Source organism: Rutilus rutilus, assembly GCF_951802725.1.
Source record: "Rutilus rutilus genome assembly, chromosome: 6".
Lineage (NCBI taxonomy): Eukaryota > Metazoa > Chordata > Actinopteri > Cypriniformes > Leuciscidae > Rutilus > Rutilus rutilus.
The window spans coordinates 14275435-14299533 of NC_140214.1; the positions used below are offsets into that span (position 1 = coordinate 14275435).

At 36.2% G+C, this 24099-nt stretch overlaps 1 protein-coding gene across 5 annotated transcripts in view; it reads left to right on the forward strand.

Moving 5' to 3' along the window:
* Positions 1 to 23340, forward strand: part of LOC311291509 (myosin IXb) — a 30154-nt gene extending 6814 nt beyond the window's left edge. The window contains exons 3-41 of one of the 5 annotated variants that reach the window (XM_084410545.1): positions 399 to 493; positions 778 to 840; positions 964 to 1063; positions 3229 to 3329; positions 4028 to 4151; positions 4934 to 5023; positions 5257 to 5373; positions 6742 to 6876; positions 6982 to 7103; positions 8024 to 8165; positions 8295 to 8490; positions 8572 to 8647; positions 8789 to 8881; positions 9125 to 9232; positions 9410 to 9449; positions 10539 to 10661; positions 10892 to 10972; positions 11074 to 11184; positions 12280 to 12402; positions 12509 to 12658; positions 13618 to 13742; positions 13818 to 14273; positions 14598 to 14685; positions 17237 to 17328; positions 17488 to 17579; positions 17817 to 18001; positions 18172 to 18279; positions 18412 to 18582; positions 19057 to 19098; positions 19205 to 19316; positions 19399 to 19472; positions 19627 to 19816; positions 19947 to 20075; positions 20169 to 20274; positions 20361 to 20492; positions 20707 to 20830; positions 21884 to 21978; positions 22220 to 22359; positions 22582 to 23340. In XM_084410545.1, coding sequence (XP_084266671.1) covers positions 399 to 493; positions 778 to 840; positions 964 to 1063; positions 3229 to 3329; positions 4028 to 4151; positions 4934 to 5023; positions 5257 to 5373; positions 6742 to 6876; positions 6982 to 7103; positions 8024 to 8165; positions 8295 to 8490; positions 8572 to 8647; positions 8789 to 8881; positions 9125 to 9232; positions 9410 to 9449; positions 10539 to 10661; positions 10892 to 10972; positions 11074 to 11184; positions 12280 to 12402; positions 12509 to 12658; positions 13618 to 13742; positions 13818 to 14273; positions 14598 to 14685; positions 17237 to 17328; positions 17488 to 17579; positions 17817 to 18001; positions 18172 to 18279; positions 18412 to 18582; positions 19057 to 19098; positions 19205 to 19316; positions 19399 to 19472; positions 19627 to 19816; positions 19947 to 20075; positions 20169 to 20274; positions 20361 to 20492; positions 20707 to 20830; positions 21884 to 21978; positions 22220 to 22358 — 4650 coding nt within the window. In that variant the 3' untranslated portion in view covers position 22359; positions 22582 to 23340. Of the gene's footprint in view, positions 1 to 398; positions 494 to 777; positions 841 to 963; positions 1064 to 3228; positions 3330 to 4027; positions 4152 to 4933; positions 5024 to 5256; positions 5374 to 6741; positions 6877 to 6981; positions 7104 to 8023; positions 8166 to 8294; positions 8491 to 8571; positions 8648 to 8788; positions 8882 to 9124; positions 9233 to 9409; positions 9450 to 10538; positions 10662 to 10891; positions 10973 to 11073; positions 11185 to 12279; positions 12403 to 12508; positions 12659 to 13617; positions 13743 to 13817; positions 14274 to 14597; positions 14686 to 17236; positions 17329 to 17487; positions 17580 to 17816; positions 18002 to 18171; positions 18280 to 18411; positions 18583 to 19056; positions 19099 to 19204; positions 19317 to 19398; positions 19473 to 19626; positions 19817 to 19946; positions 20076 to 20168; positions 20275 to 20360; positions 20532 to 20706; positions 20831 to 21883; positions 21979 to 22219; positions 22360 to 22581 lie in introns of those variants that run through there. The other 4 variants (XM_084410543.1, XM_084410546.1, XM_084410544.1 and 1 more) reach the window with 4 other exon arrangements.
* Positions 23341 to 24099: the final 759 nt, after the last annotated feature.

A 24099-nucleotide genomic window follows, 5' to 3' on the forward strand; every position in this document is an offset into this window, starting at 1 on the left:
GGGGGTCAATTTTCAGAGGTTGGCAGCCCCTGGCAACAACATGTTTTCATTGTATCGAAAAGAGTGGTTAAGAGAGTCTTCAAACCATTTTATTTTGAGTTCCACTCATACATGTTTGTGGTTCCTGTGGGTGATATAAAAAGGAGTTCTGTGCTACCCACTCAATTTTGTTTCTATTAAATTCTTGTCATAGATAGATTATCTATGACAACGTACTTTGCAGTTGAGCAACTAATAATAATGATAATCTATTGTCAGTAATGGGTCAAGAGTTGTCTGTCAGCATTCATGAAGACCAGATATCAGTGTTGGTTTTTTTTTTTTTTTTTTTTTTTTTTTTGGTCTGTTTCCTCCAAACCAATTTGCCTATCTGATGCATTTATCGTTGGTCTCCTCAGGCCTTTGGCAATGCTAAAACGGCATACAACAACAACTCGAGTCGCTTTGGAAAGTTCATTCAAGTGAATTATCTGGAAAGTGGCATTGTCAGAGGGTGAGTCATCTGTGTACTTCTGCCTATCTTCTTCACACACCAGAACCCACAGCTGAACATGATGACAAATGCATTTTATCTAATGAGGAAATGTTTATTTATTAATGTAAAATAAATGTTGAGAAAAGCTCATTCTGTTAATTCAGGTTAAGATCCACCATATGACATTTTCTGATATCATTCCCCCTTTTCTCTACTCTCTTAAAAAAAGATTGATAGAAAGACAAAAAATTCCATTCCAGAATTGATCTGAATATTCTAATACTGTTTGCTCAATGTTTCAGGGCTGTGGTTGAGAAGTATTTACTAGAGAAATGCCGTCTAGTATCCAGAGGAAAAACTGAAAGGTAAAAAAAAAAAGGAAATTTGTTATCTATATCCATTTTACATTTGAATTAAAAGTGTCGGAGATGTGAAAAAATGTATCGCAACAACATGAATCCCATGCCTGTTTGTTATTTAACCTGCAGGAATTACCATGTTTTTTACTATCTTTTGATTGGGGCCTCAGAAGAGGAGAGAGATGAGTTCAAGCTCCTGCGTCCTGAAGACTACCACTACCTCGAACAAGTAACTCAGAACAGCCATCACAAAGAATCAGTGTTTCTTAAAGGGGTCCTATTATGCCCTTTTACGAGGACTTGATTTTGTTTTTGGGGTGTACTAGAATATGTTTTCATGCTTGATTGTTCAAAAAAATGAAGCCCCTCCTTCTGAAATACAAAATGTGCTGTGATTGGTTAGCTGGCCCAGTGTGTTTTGATTGGCACTGTGTAGTGCATGTTCAGGAGATGTCCCGCACTTCGAGTTTAAATATTAAATATTAAGGATGTGTGAATTTCAAACCAATTCGAGCCCGATTTAGTTGTTTACGACAATGTTAACGAACAAGTGGATCGTGCAGAACGGATTTCGTTCACGTTAAAGGAGAACTCCGGTCAATTTTAATATTGAGCTCATTTTTTTGTACATTTGGAGTGCTGTCAATACAGAGAACAACGACAAAAATCGGTGTTGCCTACACCGAGTTATTCTATTTTTAAAATTTGCACCCTATTGACTTCAATGGGGCAAGTAGTAAGCCTGCTTTTTAGCCTCTTAACATCCTTTAAGTGTCATTACAAGTGCACAGAAAATGTGAGTGATTCCTTCCGAGTGAACACGGGTGGATCTGACTGCAGTAGATGTTAGAGATATTAATAAAAATGAAGTTAATTCAGCCAGCGCTCATACCTTTGTTTACATCTTGTTTTCGGTGGAAGGCCATAGTAATCGATTGTCGAGTTCAAAAAAATCCTCTGTGTGTTCAACATCTGATTCGGATGAACTATCCATCAGATCTGATATTCTCAGAACACCACACAGCACCGTCATCGGCTGGGCTGACAGTCTGAGTCTCCACTGTTGCTTAGTTACCTATGATCACGCGCGTGAACTCGACAATCGATTACTATGGCCTTCCACCGAAAACAGGATGTAAACAAAGGTATGAGCGCTGGCTGAATTAACTTCATTTTTATTAATATCTCTAACATCTACTGCAGTCAGATCCACCCGTGTTCACTCGGAAGGAATCACTCACATTTTCTGTGCACTTGTAATGACACTTAAAGGATGTTAAGAGGCTAAAAAGCAGGCTTACTACTTGCCCCATTGAAGTCAATAGGGTGCAAATTTTAAAAATAGAATAACTCTGTGTAGGCAACACCGATTTTTGTTGTTGTTCTCTGTATTGACAGCACTCCAAATGTACAAAAAAATGAACTCAATGTTAAAATTGACCGGAGTTCTCCTTTAACAGGACGTTTCAGAGTGTTATGTTTTTTGTAATTTTCTTATACATTATAGATACAATGTTATCCACCATTTAATCGTGATATTTGTCGGAAAACTAAGGTAATACAAAGAGCAATCGGTAAAAAAAACATGGTTAATCTTCCTGAGGGGGTGGTAAACCGTCTTGCAAATGCAAGAGCGTACAAAAGCTACAGAAAACGAGCTGTTCTCCATAAAATGTGCAGCGGATAGATAAATGTTGGGGTTACAATGTTTAGGAGCACTGTTAAAAATACATTTTAGCCACTGTTAGTTTGTCCGTCTTAAGATGACCAAACAATGGAGTTTTGGAACTGGGGTGGGAAAATAAGCGTCTCTTCGACATAGCAGCAACACTGTTTATCTTCTCTAGCGCTGCTCAACCAGTCCTCACCCCCCTTTTTTTGTGTATTCCGTGGGCGCTGATTATTTAAATGAGTAACATTGTGACTTCATAAGATCCGTAAAAAGAGCCGTTCATTATAGTTCTTGAAAAGTGGATTCTGTTAAATAAAATATCTCCCTTTAGAGTGGACTTTGAGCTTTGTAACCTTGCAGATATTTTATGCTCTAACAGCAACATTACACAATAGCTTAAGCTGAAAAAGTGGAAAAGCATAATAGGACCCCTTTAATGAAGCTGTTTCAGTTTTAATTTGCCTTCATGATGCTCTCAATTGTCCTCGGAGCAACAATGACATTAAATGGAGAGGAAGTGGAGATCTCTTCTTGAGCTTGTCAGATTTTTTTCCTGAGAAAAGGACCATTTCTTTTCCTGAGAATGATCATTCTTCCAAGACTAAATTTTCTGGGCTTTCCTGTCCATGTTAATTGTATAGCTGTTTATGCATAAACTGTATGTCAACAATTGTCTTATTTTCTTCATTATTTGTTCACTCTTCTATGTTTACACCTCACAGGAAATACCGATTTTAGAGGATCAAGCAGAAATGAAACATGAATTCAGGAGACTTCATCAGGCCATGGAGATGGTCGGTTTTCTGCCTCCGACCAAAAAACAGTAAGTGAAAAATGTTTTCAAGTACATAATAATGTTTATTAACACACATTTTATTTTTGGATTATGTGTAATCGATAATGTTTATTTAGCCCTGCTAAAACCATCACATTTACAATGAGCTGTACTCCAATAATTACCCATAAAAAGTAGATATCTATAAATACGGAATACTTCCGTGTGAATAAGATTTATGGTGTTTAATTAGGTTTGTCCTGGAGGGATTAAGTCACATTGCTGAAAAATTACCGTTTGTATGCATGACTTGCAAATGAAGAATTCTGCTCTGGAACAAGTCTGTGCTTGTCATGGAAGAGGAAAATACATCAAGACTTTCAATATGCACTGTGCTCTTTTGGCCATGACGTACAGAGTGCAATAATGTCAGACCTGACACATTTAGATCATTATGACCTGTCTTCCAAGGAACAGCAATGTTTCCGTGTTAAATGTTCTGCCAACTAATAATTATTTACACAATGTTAGAAATGTAATTATTTGAACAAAATACTAACTTATTCAATTACATTTAAGATGCATTCCCATGTGCCATATGATTCACAGTGTAAAATGACCTGCAATTACCAAAACGTACCATGGTTATATCATGTAGCTTAGAAATGTTTTATTTGAGGCACCTTCCAAAGAAAATAAATATATTTTGGATTTAATGTGATTCAATGTTTGATGCTCTTTTTCAGGATATTCTCTGTGCTCTCTGCCATTCTGTACCTGGGAAATGTGACGTATGAGCCAAAAGATGTTGGCGAGTGTCTTAAAGTTGGGCCAGATCATGTCCTTTCAGCGGTCTCTGACCTTCTCAAGGTACCACTGGCTACTTTAATGTTCAATATAAATTCTTCAAAGGAGGCTGAAATTCTGTCCCTCCTACTGGTTATTGTGGTAAACCACACTGAATTAGAAATACTTTAAATAGTTTAATGCGCCCAGTTCTTTGGAAATGCTGTGCAGTGACATCTTGATGAACTTGAACACCATCACTGCATGGTGAACAAATACATCATCATTCAACCAGTTGCATCATTACTTTTAGAGGACTCTTAGTGGATCGGTCCATTTGGATTCTTTTGGATTGTCTTTCCCAATTTTCAAATAGGAATCCTTTTCCCATTTTGCACTTGTTAAGCTGTTATTTGGCTGTCATTTAAAGAATTACACACTCTGTGACAGATCATGTGACAGATTTCTGTCATCCTATGTTCAAATGTGTCTTTATTACCATAATGTTTGTTTGGTTACACTTTATTTTGATGGTCCACTTTAGACACTCTACTAAGTAACTGCAACTACATGTCAACTAATTCTCATTGGAGTATTAGTAGACTGTTAGGTTAGGGATAGGGTTTGGGTTAGTAGAATAAGTTGACATTTAGTTGCAAAGTTACTTCTAGCCAGTAGAATGTCTGTTGGGGAAGCATCCAAATAAAGTTTACTTTGCAGATATTAAGCAGACAGTATACTAGAATTCTAGTAAGAGTTAGTTGACATGTAGTTGCAAAGTTACTTATAGTTTGTAGATTGTCTAAAGTGGACCGTTGATATAAAGTGTTATCTTTTGATTTTATATAATTGCTCTTAAATTACAGGTTAAAGTGGAGCTACTTGTGGAAGCATTGACTACAAGGAAAGCAATGACTGCTAATGACACACTAATTCTGCCTTACAGCCTCAGTGAGGTAACTTCATCTATAATGTGTTGGGTGGTGCAAATAATGACATTTTCTACTCTGTACCATTCATTCATTGACTAGTCATGTGTTAAGTGCATATCTATCATACCTTATGTGTGAAGTCAGCTCTGAAGTCAGCTGTTTGAAGAGGTCCCTTGTTGCTCTATCTTCTCCATTTGTCTTTCTTCATTTCTGTACTCTAAGAATCTGCTAACCACATGTTCAAACATTGTCTTTAGGCCATCACTGCCAGAGACTCTATGGCCAAGTCTCTGTACAGTGCCCTGTTTGACTGGATTGTCCTGCGAATCAACCATTCTCTACTCAACAAGAGAGATTTGGAGGAGTCTGTCCCGGTATGAATTCTGTCAAAATAATTTATGTATTTGAATATTTAAAATTTGATATATTTGACTAATTTCAGCTGTTTACTACTACCTATTATATATAATTGTGTATATATATACATACACACACACACACACAAAATTCAATATTATTATTACTATTATTATTACTATTATTACTATACAAGATCAATGTTTGAATTACAATTAATATAATCTTGAAATTTGTATTGTGATTATTCTATATAATATACACTACCAGTCAAAAGTTTTGGATCGGTAAGATTTAAAAAAAATGTAAAAGTCTCTTCTTCTCATTTATATATAAAAAAATAAATAACCTGTAACATTGTGAAATATGATCTACGTGAATATATAGTAAAGTGTAATTTATTCCTGTGATCAAAGCTGAATTCTCAATACTCCAGTCTTCAGTGTCACATGATTCTTCAGAAATCATTCTAATATGATGATTTGATGGTCAAGAAACATTTTTTATTATTATCAATGTTGAAAACAGTTATTTAAATTTTTATTTCAGGATTCTTTGATGAATAGAAAGTTCAAAAGATCAGCTTTTATCTGAAATAAAAAGCTTTTGTAACATTAAACACTACTGTTCAAAAGTAGTAAGAATTTTGATTTAATTTTTTTGCCGGAAATAAATCAAATAAATCAATACTTTTATTCATCAAGGATTAATTAAATTGATCAAAAGTTACAGTAAAGACGTTTCTGATGTTACAAAAGATTATATTTCAATAAATGATGTTCTTTTGAACTTTCTATTCATTAAAGAATCCTGAAAAAATGTTTTCAACATTGATAATAATAATGAATGTTTTTTGAGCATCAAATCTGAATATTAGAATGATTTCTGAAGAGTCATGTGACACTGAAGACTGTAGTAATGATGCTAAAATGCAGCTTTTTTAACAGGAAAACATTAATTTTAAAATATATGAAAATAGAAAACAGTTATTTTAAATTGTCATAATATTTAACAATATTACTGTTTTTGTATTTTTAATCAAATAAATGCAGCTTTGGTGAGCAGAAGAGACTTCTTTTAAAAACATTAACTGACAAAAAAACTTTTGACTGGTTGTGTATATTCTCTAATAGAATACAATTTAAATATTTTGCTTTTTAATATATGTATTATTCAATATTATTATTATCATTATTATAAAATCTAATCAAAATGCAAGTCTAAGTATCTGATTTAAATTGATCTAATCTTTCCTTTTTTTATGTTTTTTGTGTTTTAGAAATACTTGACTTGATTCATGCAGCTAAAGTGGCAAACTGATCTACTTTGACATTGTATTTTATTACTTTTATCATTATATTTTCATTTTATTCTATTCCTCACAGTGCTTATCCATTGGTGTACTGGACATATTTGGATTTGAGGATTTCAAGATAAACAGCTTTGAACAGTTCTGCATTAATTATGCTAATGAGCAACTACAGTATTACTGCAATCAGCGCATATTTACCCTCGAACAAGTGAGTTATGACATCTGAGTTGTACCTTGATGTCTCCTGTAATCATGGTGGACGGGAATGTCTGTAGCTCAGTGTGCATCTGCTCATGCTTGCATTGTGTTTTAGGAGGAGTACATGGCAGAGGGAATCACATGGCACACTGTTGACTACACTGACAACATTGGCTGCATCAGTCTCTTCAGCAAGAAGCCCACCGGGCTGTTTTACCTGCTTGACGAGGAGAGCAAGTGAGTTCCATCCCATAAAGCAGTGTTTCTCAACTCTAGTCCTGGGGACCCACCTATCAGAATGTTTAGATGTCTCATAAATGCAAACTGATTCAACTCAGCAGCTTCTTGGGGCCAGATTTACTAAACAGGGCAAATTAGCATGAGAGCGAAATCTCATTAAGAACACAGACGCAGCTGGATCATTTCCATAATGACCAACGCAATCTACCAAGAGCAGCGCAAATAAGCGTCTGGTTTAAGACTTTTTTTTGGACTGTATATAATGGCGCAAATACCAGTAAACTGACTAGCGCAAACCTTAGTAAATCACCTTGCGTGATTCATTTAAAAACTCTCCTCCCATAAGTTTTGTGTCTGAAAGGGAAACTCCTACAAATGCATATGATCAATAAGGTCAGCCACAAAAATAACCCTGTCCATGCCTGTTCAGTGCTAATTTTTCACTGCGTGTCTTTAGTAAGCAGGCTGGCGCAAACTGTTGGTAAATCTGGCCCTTTGTGTGTTAAATAGAGAACAATCTGACTCATTCTGTGAGGTGTGTCCCGAGGACTTGAATTGTGAAACACTGCCATAAAGCAATGCATATGCATTGTAATATTTGTACATAAAATTTAATTTTCTTTAGTGGAAAGATTTTACTTTTTTACTACTTATATTAAACATTTTCAGTCTACTTTTATGCAATGGCTTTGTTTAAAATCTTGATTTCTCTTAATGGATAGAGATACATAAATATTGTATATTGTTAAAAGCATATGCACATCGGAAAAAGGAAATCATCTGCTGATCCACTACTTGAATTGGATCTTGCAAGCTATTTAGAATGTATAATACAGTATGTGAATTAGTATGCATCTAATCGCTAATGTGGTTTTTAGTAGTCCATTAGTTAATATTCAGTGTTATGGCCTCTCTAGTTTTCCTCAAGCCACAGATAGCACTCTTCTAGAGAAGTTAAAGCAGCAGCACCAGGACAACGCGTTCTTTGTGCAGACCCCAGTGCGGGAACCAGCCTTTGTCATTCGGCATTTTGCTGGCAAGGTCAAATACCAGATAAAGGTAAAGGAACAGACCCTGAAACTAAACTTTCCCTTTGCACAAACATTTGGAGTGTAGTTGTGTTACAAATGATGTGTCTATGGTGGGAAAACAATACTGAGAAGCATTTGTGATGTTCCTGCCCTATAGGACTTCAGAGAGAAGAACACAGACCACATGAGGCCAGATATTGTTGCGTTGCTTCGTAGTAGTGAGTGCAGTTACCTGCGCCAGCTGATCGGGGCTAATCCAGTGGCTGTGTTCAGATGGGGCATCCTCAGGGCCACGATACGCACACTGGCCGTGTTTAACGAGGCAGGACGCAGCTGGGCGAAAAAACATCCAGGTTACGATCTACTAATACCTTTTTACTTACAGCTTCCAGAAGTGGATTATCATTGATTTAACATGTTTGTTTCCCTATCAGATCAGATCAAGCGCTATTCCAGACGTTCTCTTGGGGAAATGAGGAGACCCAGCACTCTGATAGAGAATCTAAAGAGGTAAATGGACTGGATCGGTTCCTGTAGACGTATGACCTCTTGATGGAACAATGGATTTATGCCAAATGAACGTGTTTGTTTTAAGTTTGCTCCATACAAATGACAGTTCAACTGCTTATAATTGCAACTTGATCTCTACAGCCAGAAGTCTTTGATTGAATTTTCCTTTGATCGTTCTGAAGAGGGTCCACTTGAAGCATTTGAGGACATTTTTGCAACATTTGAAAATAAGAAGTAAGTTCACCAACACTCGAGGAACTTACTGAGCTTGGGTTATTCTCTATTTGATGATGATTTCCTTCTGTGGATTAATAATCTAACTGAGGTTACTGCATGCATTTTCTGTGAAATGGGTGATTAAACTAACTAATTTCGGCTGTTTACTCCCTATTGTTTTTATTTGATTGTGTTTTTAGTATTTATCTCCTTCCTTTCTTAGTATTTAACTTTTTCTGATTTGGGGTTGGGGCGAATCAGGGAATTGCATGCCAAAGTTCTCCACTCCCTAAAGCAGTATGGTGGTGAAGTTCCTCACAAGCTGCGTCTGTCCACAATTTCTGTGAGGAAGTCTCGTCTCTTCTTTCAGTGAGTGGGACACATGTTCTGTGACCATCTGTCTGTGGCGGCACTACTGCTCTCTGTCTCAGCTTGTGCTTATTATGTGCAATTTAATTGGGACAAAATCAAATGGGATTTTCTGCTCTGTTTTTTCCCCAAATCTTAATTGTAATCAAATCTTAATTATATGTTACTACTTTCTAGGAGGAACAGGCCAAACAGACACAAGCAGCTAATTCCTAAGGTAAATTCATGAATCAGTCCTTGTTGTTGTGGCTGTTTTATAGTGTTTAATACTTGAATTCAGCAGAAATGCTTTAAAGGGATAGTTCACGCAAAAATGAAAATGTCATCATTTACATCATTTACTCACTCTCAAGTTGTTCCAAAACTGTATGAATGTCTGTCTTCTTCTGAACACAAAATATATTTTGAAGATTAGAAGATATTTTGGTAACCAAACAGTTGACGGTAGCCATTGACTTCCATAGTATCTTTTTTTTTTTCATACTATGGGAGTCAATGGGGCATTGGGCCTGTTTGGTTGCCCATATACTTCAAAATAACTACTTTTGTGTTCAACAGAAGAAAGAAACTCATACAGTGTTGGAACAACTTGGGGGTGAGTAAATGATGACAGAATTTTCTTTTTTGGGTGATGTATCCCTTTAAATTTGATCAAAAGTGACTGTTAATACTTATACATTGTTACTAAACTTTCTATGTCAAATAAATGTAACTTGTGTATCATGGTTTCCACAAAAACTTTTCAATAATTGATCATGTTGTTAACGTAATAAGCAGTGAAAATGTAATAATAAATGTTTCTTGAGCACCAAATCAGTATATTAGAATTATTATCATGTGACACTGAAGACTGGAGGGATGGCTGCTGAAACTTCAGCTTTGTCATCACGGAAATAAATTCCACTTTTAAAATGTATTAAAATAGAAAACATTTGATCACAAGTTTTGTAGAATCGTAAGAAACAAATTAAATCAGGTATATTCAAAATTCGACTGGTAGTATACATTACAAAGGCACCCAAAATGTGTTTAGTGAGAAGAATATCAAAGACTTGGTCCAATGAGTAACCAGCAAGCAATGCCCTAGCAACCACACAGCAACATGCTGGCAAACTAGGCAACTGCATAGCAACGCCCTGGCAACTACCCAGAAAACCCTAGCATCAAGGTGCCGAGTTGTACATGGGCGAGACCCACTTCAGAAAATGTAAAAAACCCAAATAAATGATTGTATTCGTTTACTTTATTATATTTTTTTAAATGTGAGCGATTGCATCAAATGTTATTCTTTTGTTTTACTATACAGAATCTCATAGATTCACACTCTCTGAAATTCATCATGGCCCTCACGCAGCACAACCGAGCAACCAGGTCCCTGCTCCATCTGCACACCAAGAAGAAACCTCCGAGCATCAGCGCTCAGTTCCAGGTTCAGTATTATTATTATCTAAGTGTGGAAAGCATACGCTCCTTCATCATAGGGCTCAGGATTGGTTTGTTCCATCTCTGTGTGAAAGCCTCTTTTGTTGTAGTTGTAAATTAGATAAAAGGTTCAGACCCCCGAAGCTGTGGGGAGGTTTTGATATGATTTGCAGGGGTTTAATGGATGCTGATGGACAAATCAATGAGTCACATGATTTAATGTATTATACTGTCCAGGCATCTCTAAACAAGCTGTTGGAAACCCTGAGGAAAGCAGAACCGTTCTTTGTCCGCTGTATCAGATCAAATGGTGATAAGGTATGGTGGAGAGCTATTGTATGTTTTGTGATTAATCTATTATGTGTATTAATTAGGTGATGGATCATCCTTCTTTTAAATATTGGTGAATGTGTTTACAGAGGGAAATGCACTTTGATGATGATCTAGTCCTTCAGCAGCTGAGGTACACAGGCATGCTACAAACGGTTCGGATTAGGAGATCCGGCTATGCAGCCAAATTCACCTTCAAGGTAGTGTAACATTACTTTTTTTAATTAATATTTATTCATTAGGACTGTCAATTTAATGCAGATGTCCATGGGTAAATAATGAGGTAAATAACCCATTTAATCATACCCCCTGACCCATACATACATTTCCTAATAAGGAATTTAATTGTATTAAATAACTTAATAAATATATCAAATAAATAAGAAAACATAGAGGAGTCCAGGTAAGATTAACAGACTCTTACAAAATGGATCGCTGTGGACTGTAATACGCATATATTGATTTTTTTAAAAGTCTATATAATGCTTTACTGGTCTGCAAAAACAAGTCTCTTAATGTCATCCTTATTCGAAGACTTCTCAGCAGATGTTGATATTTTTAGAGATTAATTTTTTAATACGTAATAAGTAAATCATACTTAATTTGATGTTTTATTTGATTGATACCCTAGTGAAAAAAAAAAAAAAAACTATACCAAAATGTATTTAAAATACTTTTATTTCATACTAAGTATACTACAAATCCATTAATATATTTACTGACATATCGCTTGAGACTTACTGATATAATTATAGTTAAACTTTATTTGGAGTACTTCTTTTATTGCACAATGCACATTTCTTGATATTAGGCCTTAAAATGTGTTTAATATCACTATTAGTAAGGATAGTATGATCTCTGTATAATATCAGTCTTTAAATGCAAGATATTTAAAGTGTACCTAAAGAATACTTGCAATAGTTCCACTTTAGCACAATCAAATATACTTAAGTATATCTTTAGTTGGACCTCAGCACTATTTCTGGATAACTAAAGTGCATTAAGTACAAAATTAGTTGTTCCAATTTAGCAGACTTTTAAGTATACCAATTTAGTATACCAAAAGTTCAATTGCAGGGTATTTATAGTAAGTACATACATTTGTAAATGTATTTGTAATATACTTAGCATAAAATAAATGTATTACAAATACATTTATTTTTCACTAGGATAGCCCTGCTATTAATATTAGTTAATATGAAAAAATACATTTGGTGGAAAATGAATGCAAATGGATTGTATTATTTGCTTTATGCAGACATGTCTAAAAGTTTCATCTGACATTGTCATCGCAGGAGTTTACAGATCAGTTCAGAGTACTGCTGCCAAAAGAAATATCAACACCTCAGGAAGATATCACCAACCTGCTGATGAAAATGGGACTTCCCAGCTCCAGTTTTCAGATTGGCCGAACCAAGGTTTATTTCAGTTTCACTCTTCACTGAGGAAATATCCACAACCTGCATTTTGTCATTCAGATAAGTTTCCAACTTTCCATAATTGTCCGCTCATCTGTGTGCACAGGTGTTTTTGAAAGAATCAGAGAGACAAATGCTTCAGGAAGCCCTTCATAAAGAAGTGATGCGGCGCATCATCATCCTGCAGAGATGGTTCCGTGCCTGTTTGATGAGGAAACAATACCTGCATGGGAGGAAAGGAATTATAACTATACAGGTACCATTCTTTTGGTTGGCTAGGGGCTTTACATAATCTTACAAAACCTTGTCTGAAAATTATCAGATCAACAATGCGTCTCAACAATTTGACATATGCCTTTTTTTGTCAGCTGAAACCCTGTGACCCAGATATATTTACTTGCTTCCTTTCACAAATTTCAATTAATGTTCTAATGTTTTTTGTTTGTTTTTTAGATAAATGAATACTTTATTCAGGAAGGACATTTAAATTAGTCAAAAATCTTACAAAATATCTCTTTCAAATAAATGCTGTTCTGTTGAACTTTCTATTAATCAGAGAATAATGAAAACAATGCCTCATGGTTTCCACAAAACTATTAAGGAGGTTTCAACATTGATAATAATAGTAAATGTTTTTTGAGCACAAAATCGGCATATTTAGGGCCTGAGCACCGATGGTGTGAGGACCCTCTTGGAATTGCTCCGTTTATTTCTATTGACTTCTGAAGGATCATGTGACATTGAAGACTAAAGTAATGGCTGATAATTTATGGAGTAATCAGATTTGCCATCACCGGATTCAATTACATTTTAAAATATATTGGAAAAGATTTTTTTTTTTTTTTTTTTATTGTAATCTTATTTCACAATAATCATGTTTTTAGTGTATTTTATTGGTGAGCATAAGTCACTTTTTTCAAAACATTTTTAAAATCTTACCCCGAGCCCGATCATTTTAACAGTAGTGTACGCATTTATAATTTACTATCTTACTCTTCCTTGTAAACAGACCAAAAATATTTCAGATTTATCCTGCACTATTACACAGATGTTCTAACAACATATTCTCATTTTATGTAAGGCTATTATACATTGTGGCTTAATTTATTGTTATTGTGAACCATCCTGACCCACAAAGGGTTTGTGAACTTGGTTGTGAAACCCTGCAAAAAATGATAATGTACCTGAGCAGAGTTTTCCTTTTTCATCCCACAGCGATCGTGGCGTTTTTTGCGTGAGACATACAGAGGCAGAGCAGCTACTGTGATCCAAGCTGCATGGCGAATGTCCAAGCAGAGGGCAGAGTTTTTGAAGCAGCAAGAAAAACTCAAAGCACAGACGTAAGTCCAAGTTACCTTTGGGTTTTTTTTACTTTAAGGTAAAACAATATTAGTCATTTTGGATTGTTTTTTCAGATCTCAAACAGAACTGGGCGATTTGAACAAGCCAAGCCAGCCAAAGCCACGGCCTGTCGAATCTCGCACCCCTGAACGAAAGAAAGCGGAGGATTCGAGCCTGCGGTTAAACACCGAGACCAAGTCTAAGGTTACAATAGAACCTACTCCTAGAATCACAAAACAACTCCGCATCAAGGAGGACCGACCTGCTCGAGATGATAAAGGCAAGAATGGCAATACAGAAAGACAACCATCTCCTTCAGGCCTCCCTCGGCCTGTGTCGCTTCCAGTGAACATGAGCGAAAGTGGTTCTGATGAGACTCAAAATGCTGTACACCTACAACGCCGCAACAAGTCATCCAGGTTGAAGGAGAAGCCTGATAAATGGAAGGAGAGGAGCAGTGAAGCAGCACATTTGGAGAACATCAGTGCTGAGATAGTACGACTTCAAACCCAGAGGAAATTGGGTTTATGGTAAGAGTTATATTTTGGTCATTTTTTTTTAAAGTAAAGACTAATTTTATGTTGTTTTTCTTTATTACTCAACTCTCTGGAGTACTTAATTCTGATTGGTCAGTCTGTCTGTGGTCAAATAAGTTTGTATAATGATCACTATATTATATGTCTGACTGTTGTACCTGAAAATATCATCAATATTTATGTCTGTTTATCTATATATCTAAAGCAGCCATGTTATACTTTTCAGGCAGTTAGTCAATTTTTTACTCTGCCTGTTTATTTTGCTTAATGCATGGCTGGTAGTACATTATCCCTTATTTATTTGTTACCGTTTCTTAGGAAATCTGGCATTTCAATGTCCCTGGATAATGTGTCCAGAATGAGTTCTTCAGAGTCAGACAGCTCCTCCTCGCCAACCAAAAATGAGGTACTGTTTAAAAACTAGTTAAAAAATCATATTTTTGCCCACCAAAACTGACATATAATATGTGTGTGTGTGTGTGTGTATGGATATGGATATGGATATACTACCTTTCAAACGTTTGGGGTCAGTAAGATTTTTTTTAACTTCGAAATTAATACTTTTATTTAGTGAGGACACATTAAATTGATTAAAAGTGACAGTAAAGACATTCTATTCATCAAAGAATCCAGAAAAAAGTATCATGTTTTCCACATTAATATTAAAGGTATAGTGGAGGATTTTCCCGAATTTTAGAAAAGAACCGCCCTCTCCACTTTTTGAAAAAATGCACATGCGCAACACTCTACCTGCTCCCGAGAGGGAACGCCTATTAAACGTGTGCACGAGAGAGCATGCACGAGCCTAGTTCTCCTCGTGCACGCTCTGTTTACAAGTTTCTGTCGGTGCGTGACTTGTGCCAGGGCTAGCATTGCTAATCATAGCTTACATTAACTTTTACTAGCAGTGATTTTAAATGGATTTCTCCAAATAGCATGCCAAACTTTACCTGTCGAGTAGAAACTTCGCGACTGAGGCATCAGTGGGAAGCCCAACCTGTGCTTTTAGCGCACGCCAGCGTGTGAAATATTCTCCCAAAAACACTCTGGTCTTGTTTCTTTCTTCAGAGGCCTTTCTCTTCTTGTCATACAATTCGTAGACACTTTTTCTCTTGCGACCCTCAGACATTTTGAAAAAACCCGGTGAGAACGGCGAGCTTCAATGAATGGCTGAAACCGTAGCTCACCACCATAGACAGTATATAAACGGCTCACCACACATATACACCTGAAAGTGCGCATGCGCAGAAAGCGAAAACTACCTAGGGACGAGCGCGTACGACGGCCTTACGTAAACATATCACCAGAATGATTGACAACTAGGAGGACCAATAGTCTTGATGATCCACCCGGAAAAAGAAATTCCTCCACTATACCTTTAAGCAGCACAAAGTTTCCAACATTGATAATAATAAGAAATCTTTATTGAGCAGCAAATCAAATTAGAATGATTTCTGAAGGATCATCTGACACTGGAGTAATGATGTTGAAAATTCAGCTTTGCCATCATAGGAATAAATGAAAATATATTAAAATGGAAAACAGTTATTTTAAATTAATATAAAATTTCACAATATTACTATTTTTACTGTATTTTTAATGAAATAAATGCAGCCTGGGTGAGTATAAGAGACGTTGAACATTTAAAATATCTTACAGATCCCAAACGTTTAAATCAAGAGAATTTCATAGATTATTTTACAGTGTTTATGGATAACTGGATTCCCACCTAAACCGGTTCACGTTGCATAGGTTATGGTTCAAAGCCGTAAGCACCTCAAACACAAGCGCCGACTAGCACGTCCCCGCAGTGGTCTGATGTTGGACGTTTCGGATCTAGGCGACATGGAGTACTGGAGTTTTCCCCTTCCTCCCATAAGCCCCTCCACTCCCAACCAGTCTGGTATCCGCATGGTACAAGGGACTGTGGTAAAAGTCTGACCCATTTACAAAGGGACCATAAGAGCTGCTGTGGGCCTTGCTTTTGCACGCAACAGCTAACATAAGAATCAACATTAGATACTGTATATGGGAAGCGTTTCAGAGACTGATCCTATACTTGGATGTTTCTGGCTGGAAGCTGGTTTCTGACCTTTTTTGTATCATTTGACACCGTTAACAAACACTGAGGCCATCGCTAGTTGTGCTAATGAGTGAATGTAGTAAATAGAGTTAAGAATAGTGTTGTGGTGGTTAGGTTGCAGATATGTTTTAAATGTATCATTATATAAGGGATTTATATTTGGGTTTTATATATAATTATATGCTAGAATGTACTTATCATAATCACATTTTATTTTCTGTTAACTTTTTTGTAACATTTACTTCCTCAAAATTGGCTAACAGCCCCAGTATCTGGTTTTGTGAGGTTTTAGTTTCTTATTTATTTACTTTTTTATCACAGAGCATGATCTCACAATGGTGGATAATGTGGCTCTGAAGAGCTTTGCTAACTAATTTAACAATAATTGTCAGGTTTTATGCAGGTTATACTAGACAATTTTTGTTCAGCAATCTGAAATGTCTCAAAAATTCTATAACGCATAGCAAAAAAGGTCAACATGGATTTTGGAATGCAGTGTGGGAGATTTAATGTTGGTGGTGGCACAGATAGAAGGAAATAACCCCAATCAATCTGCATTATTAGTGAACATTATGATTACAAAACATTCTTCGCTAAATGGTTGTCAGCTAAACTTGTTTTGCATCCGCTTGAATGTGGTCTTGCTTTCTCATGAGCTGTCTGTGGTTGTTTTGCTGAAAAGAATGCATGGTGGGACTATGGGTAACAAAGTGACATATGCTGTAAAATCTCATCATTAGTATGTGTAGGTTTGATTAGAGTGATTATCAGAAGTTCAGGATTTGGCTGAATGAACCATGATAATCATGGTAACCATAACCATGAAGTTTCATGATAATCATTTTCAATCTCTTAACATGTTTTGGTCTTTCAGATCCAGTCGCCTGCAGAAGCCGATGGGTGCTTGAGTCTCTCAAGGAGATCACCAAGTGAGGAAGCAATTGTAACGTCCAGCACACCAGAAAGGTGATTAGTCCTTTCCCATCAGCATGTTATCTTGCTGAACTGTACTGTTCTAGATTTTACCTGAAATATCATTAATGTGATTTGTTTTTTTGTTTTTTTATCATACATAAAAGTGCTTTCATGTCAATTTAATGAACATTTTCTGTTTATATCCTGTAGGCGGGGATTCCTAAACTATTTTAGGAAGCGTCTGACACCCCAGGATGGGAATACTACAATGGCAAAGACATTGGCAGAAAAAGAGAAGCTAGGTTGTATTATTCACCCAGACCTACTTCATTCTTTCATTAATTTATTGATTTATCTATTATTTATATAATTATGTTAATAAATTAATAAATAAAGCACAGATTGTTTAGATACATATTTCAATTGTTTAAATAAATGTTGAAAAAAAAACAAATTTTGAGTAAATATTTCAGTTGCAGTAACTCGCCTCTTTTTCTCTCATTTACCTCTGGTCCACCTACCTTTCTTCGGTCCAAAAGCCAGTGGCTCTCACTCGCATTCTCCACGTGTCAAGAGCTCGGCCACTTATCCTGGACCCCGTCGCAACCCCACCATTAAAATTAGCCGAGCTACTCGTGTCCAGGAGCAGTGGAATGCTTCGCTGGACAGAGAAATCACTGATACTAATGAACTTCGCCACCTGGATGAGTTCTTGGGAAATCAGGTTTTTGTTGATGTTTATAATCATCTGCTTTTGTAAAGGTTTTTTTTTTTTTTTTAATCCTACATTTGGATTTTTTAGAAGTGCTTCCAGAATTCCTTTTTGTTTATAGTCATATCTTATCAACGTTGTACTTTTAAGTGCGTAATCTGTTGGTGTTATGTTGAATTCAGATGAACGATCTAAGCACCCGCACAAAGGAACTCTCAGAGACAGAAAAAATCTTCTTCTCAGCCACCACACAGTTCAGAGACACCATCAAAAGCATGTACTCCATCTCAGTAAGTTTATCTGTGTTCATTTTTTTACCTTCCCCTCATCATAGTTTCACAGATGCAGTAGATAATAAGCACTGAAAGTTTTTTTTTTTTTTAAGCAAATGTTTGAAATGATCTGTTACCTATTCCCAAAAGAATCCCAATATTGGCTATAAGGCCCTGATGTCAGGTTACCAAGCAAAGGTAGCCAATCTCGCAGGGCTGAAGAAATTGTCTGAGGTGCCGCTGGTAATAAATCTTTTCCAATCAGTTCTGGATGGATTTATCAGGGGGGAGGTCAAACGACTGGAGGCAGAGCCTTGTAAGGTAACTTAAAAAGCTGTAAAGATTTCCACAGATGCTTAACTTGTGCTCAAATATATTTTTTAAACATAAGGCAACTCAAGGAATCTGGGCCTGCAGAATTTCTAAGAAGACTGATTCCCACTGTTTACAAAATATGCCCAAATGCATTTAAAAGCGTTTACCCTATTAAAACCCATTTCACATAATTCTGCTAAGTTTTGTAATGTAAAAAAAAAGAAGGTTTCTAATGCTCACCAAGGCTACAATTATTGGATCTAAAATAGAGTAAAATTTTTAATATTATTACAGTTAAACTATTTTAAAATGTTAGTCCTCTGATAGCAAAGTTGAATTTTCAGTGGCTATTACTCCAGTCTTCAATAGTTAAATGGTAGTGTTATAAAATGTGGACCAAGCTGGCAGATTCCCAGTGGACCTAGTTATCAGTTATCCTTGAATGTATCCTAAATACATGCCCCTCTTTCTATTTTTCAGGTTAAGGAAAGGAACCGAAGAAAATCTAAAAGAGATGCACATGTAAGTTATTTTCATGATATCGAGACATTATATAGTTATATGGCTATATTTATAATGCATGATGTGAAAATACAAAACAACACTAATATTTTACTCTCTCTATAAGCCTGACAGCCCACTGGGTCACTTATTTAGCACATACCAGGTGACCATTATGCAATCATGTGACCAGTGCAGCTCATTCATATGGGGAATGGAAAAAGCCTTCATGTGCAGCTGTAAGTATCCACCATCCTTTTCCCTGACCAATGCAAATTGGCAAGGATTTAGAGGTACTTTATGCTGCACTTTCTGTTTCAGCTTGTAAAATGGTGTGTCACAAGAAGTGTGTGAGCAAGATAACAATAAATTGCACAGGTCAATGTGCCAGGAAGGTGAGCAGTATTACTGTATCACATACTATATATTCACTGCCATCATCTACACAACCTCACTAACATGAGTGTAGATAGTGACAGTTTAATTTCTATCTGTAATGATAGACATGTTGGATCACATAATTACAGTTTTTTTGTTTCCATTCTTCAGAAAGAGGGTGAGCATACCCTCCACTTTGGCGTACCTATCTGCGCCTTGGCCCGCACAGCTGACTCTGTGCCCTTCGTCATGGAGAAGATGCTGGTACACGTTGAAATGAATGGACTGTACACAGAGGGCATCTACCGCAAGTCCGGCTCAGCCTGCCGGGCCAAAGAGCTTCACCACCTACTAGAGAAAGGTAATAGTGTGATTTGATTGGTCTTTAACCCCTCATTATCAGAAATTAGAGTGTGCTTTTTCAAAGTAAAAGTTTTGTGTACTTTACTGTTGACTTTTTTGCATTGAAGTTTTTTGTTTTTTCCCCTCAGATCCGCAGTCTGTCTGTCTTGACAATTACCCCATCCACACCATCACCGGCCTGGTCAAACAGTGGTTACGGGAACTACCCGACCCACTTATGACATACAGACTCTACAATGACTTCCTGTATGCTGCGGGTAGGTTTTTGACCACATGCAACTTTGGGTGTAAAGGCTAAACATTTATGCCACATATGTTAGAAAGAAATGCTTGCGTTTTCACCCCTCCAGATTTGCCAGAATCATCCGAGCGGTTGCGTGCCATCTACCGAAAGTTAGATGAACTACCTCCCTCAAACTTCCCTACTCTCGAAAGGCTTATTTTTCATCTCGTGAAGTAAGGAACGATTGCATATGACTGGGATGAATAAAAGACATCCTGTGCATTGCTTCACCTCTTGCCGAATTTCTTTTTGTATTCAGAGTGGCAAAAGAGGAAGCTCACAATCGAATGTCAGCTAATTCTCTATCGATCGTGTTTGCGCCCTGCATTCTACGCTGCCCAGATTCTTCTGACCCTCTCCTGAGTATGAAGGATATAAACAAGACCACTCTGTGAGAATAATTTTGGTTTATTTGCCTTCCTTGTTTATGGTAAGCTTGTTTGTTTGACTTGATACTGGTGGTTGATGGTCAAGACAGAAGAAGGTATACTAAAAATACATAAATAATGTGATTATCTAAGCATCTAAATCGCTAATTCAAGGCAAAAAACTTTCTTTGACTACATTCATCATATATGAACCCTATGGTTAACATTTATGTGCAGTTGTGTGGAGATTCTGATTAAAGAGCAAACAAGGTGCTATAATCAGAAAATGGAAGAAATTCAGCAGTTGGAAAATGCAGAAGCCATCGCCATTAAACAGCTCAAGCTCAGGAGACAGAACACGGTAAGAGAAGCTTCACATGCTTTTGCAATATATTACAAATTAATTAGCACTTTAATTAGCATGGACACATTAGATTGGTCAAAAATGACCATAAAAATGTTACAAAATGTTATATGTTACAAAATATTTATTTGACAAATAAGTGCTGCTGTTTTCAACTTTATATTCATCAAAGAATCCTGAAAACTGCATCATGGTTTCCACAAAATTATTTGTCAACATTGACAATAATAAGAAATGTTTCTTGAGCAACAAATCAGCATATTAGAATGATTTCTGAAGGATCATGTGACACTGAAGACTGGAGTAATGATGCTGAAAATTCAGCTTTGCCATCACAGGAATAAATTACATGTTAAGATATATTCAAATAGAAAACCTTTTTTTAATTTTATTTTTTATAGTAATACGATTTCACAATACTTCTGTCTTTACTGTATTTTTGATCAAATAATTGCAGCCTTGGCGAGCATAAACATTTAAAAATCTTGCCGAATGGTAATGTACATAAGATTTCACACTTTAAGAACAGTTGTGAAATAAGCATTATGGTATTAGCTTCATGACATAAACAACACTATTAAATCCTTATGGGTTTTCCAGTTATTCGGAAATATGCTATTTAGCAACACATTACACCTGTTCACCTACGTACTGTACATGCTTTACCCCTACCATTAACCTTTAACTGTAGTGTAGATGCCAGGGAATGTATTTTGTAGTGGAAAGATGATACTTAATGTTCTGATTAATTAAATGTTTTCATGAAATATTGTGCAATTAATACTTTCAGTATGTGGTAACAATTTATAAAAGCCATAAACCACTCAAGGCTTTGTTATTCTGAATATTGTCTTAGCCGTGGGTGTTTCAGACACCCCATCATACATCTTGCCTTACTGTACTCATAATGGAGCAAAGCGTCTCGTACCTTATTGCTTAAATGTATGTGCCATTTCTAGTCTAATATTTAGCCCCTTTGGTATAGCAGTTTGCAAAGTGCTTCTCATGGCTCTTATTTTACATGATTTCATGATCTCACTTCCCATTTAGATATTTGAGCGGCCAAAATTAGATTCCGATGCCTCCGATGAGCTTGAAATCGAAAAGAACCTGCTGGAGAAGATCAGGTCCTTTAAGGAAAAAAAGTGAGTTGAAAATGCATGTTTAACTTCTTATTTTTTCATTCATTGTTTAGTCAACGCATTTTTATTGTCTTCTAGCACAGTTTTAAATGTGCTTCGATCACAGTGAAGTTGTATCATTTCACTTTTGCATTTTGATTTTATGCTTTCAAACTTCAGTAACTGTAAAAAAGTTTATGCTGATGTTAAGAATTATAAGTCCCTCTAATTGTACAGTTCAAAACTCATTCTGTTTGTGGTTTAGGAACAATTTGGCCTACGGACTGCCTCAGTTTGACCAGGATAGCTCTGATGCGGAGAACATGGACTCCGAATCATTGGTCAGCTCTGAGAGTCTACTAGAAGATCATTTTGTGAGTTTGGACTTGGGAGGTCAGTACTGAGGTACAGAACATTTAAAATACATTCTGCTTGAATGCCCCGCACGTTCTATGTCCAAGAGGGCTTGGATTCGCTGTTCTTGTGGTGAGCTGGTTATTGTGCTTGTTGTTATTTAACCTGCTGTTTCTCTAACCACGGGTTTGCTCTGCTGCTTTTATATTTGGTTATTACATGATATTTGCATGTATTTAGTCCCTAGTGGCTAATCCAAGGCATCTATTTCAGCGAACACTGCTTTGAAGAGCTCCAAGCCAGAGAATTCTGCTAAACCTCCTGATCCAACACATGATCCCAAACCAGGGAGCAAACAGCCTGCCGAGGACCGTAACCAAAACCATTCCGCCTCACGCCGAGAGGTCCAGTCCATGTGTGTCATCCAGAGCCAAGATGTCTCAGAATCCCTCACCACCTCCTTTCCTGCAAGTAATCAGGGCAAGAGACGATTTTCAGACCTCGACATTCCTTTTATAGATGAGGACATTTGACATTAATTAACAGCAAAAAATCTATGCAAATATTTGTCTTTCCTGCAACTGTTCAAGCAACAATCAGTTTCCCATTTCTGATCATAAATAAAATGCTGGATTCATGCATGCTGTCCTAGAACACCTGTTGTGTTCATAGAAAACATAGTTTAACATTTTTTTTAAGCCATTATTACTTTGTATCATGTTTTGTTAGGGTTATTTAAACATTCCTTATAATCTTGGCAACATTTGTAGTAGGTTTATAATATTTTTTAATAGCTTTTTTCTTTTTTGTCTAATGCACGTTTTTCTATGGACCACATTGGAGTGGAATGGGCCTTATATTATTGTTTTTATAGCCACAAGTCATAGTTCTTTCTTTTTATCGCAAACAAGGAACTGTAGAGAACTGTTATATTCTTTATTGGATTGTTTTCTGTGAAATATCTGTATGTGGTGTAAATAGTTCTAAATAACAGTGCTTTCCCAATTAAATCAAATCTGATGAGTCCCCTAATATGTGAATTTTTTTTATTGTTAAAACGTTTTTTTCTTTTTCTTTTCTTTTTTCTTTTTTTGAGGAGATTTGAAGATGTTGGAAATCATACCATTCTTGCATGCCAATGTGAAAGGCTGGTGCAAGATATGACCATTTTTGTTGACCTATAAAAACTGATCACCCATCAACTGTGAATATAATCAAATTGTCATCTCGAATCCAATAATTTTATATATTGCTGTAGTGTGTACCTGGCCATTCAGGAATCTCTGTTAATGAGCAGGCAGACAGTGCTGCCAAAGCATTATCTACAGAACCAGTAAAATGCTCTATACCTTTCACAGATCTGAGACCAACATTAAATGGCATACACCAAAAATGAATGGCAATCGGAATGGGATCAGTGCTTAAAGTCCCTGCAAATAAATCTTGATGTTGAGACAAAACATATATTCCCTTTTAATAATCACTGGGATCAAGTCATTTACACACTATGCCGGATAGCACACTCAAGATTCACAAATAAGAAAATTCACCAAAGTGTTCATCTTGTCAGAATCCACTGTCCATTTAAACATTTTGTTGGACTGTAATACATCAACCCCTTTGAGGAACTTGTTTTACTCTGTTGATACTTTTGAAAAGAATTCCAAGAAATCCAAATGTAGTCTTAAGGTTTTTAGGACAAATTAATCTTAAACATTTGTTTAGTTTTATTTTAAAATAACTAAACCTGCCTCTCACTATGGACAGCCAAAGAAGCTGATGTGGCATTAA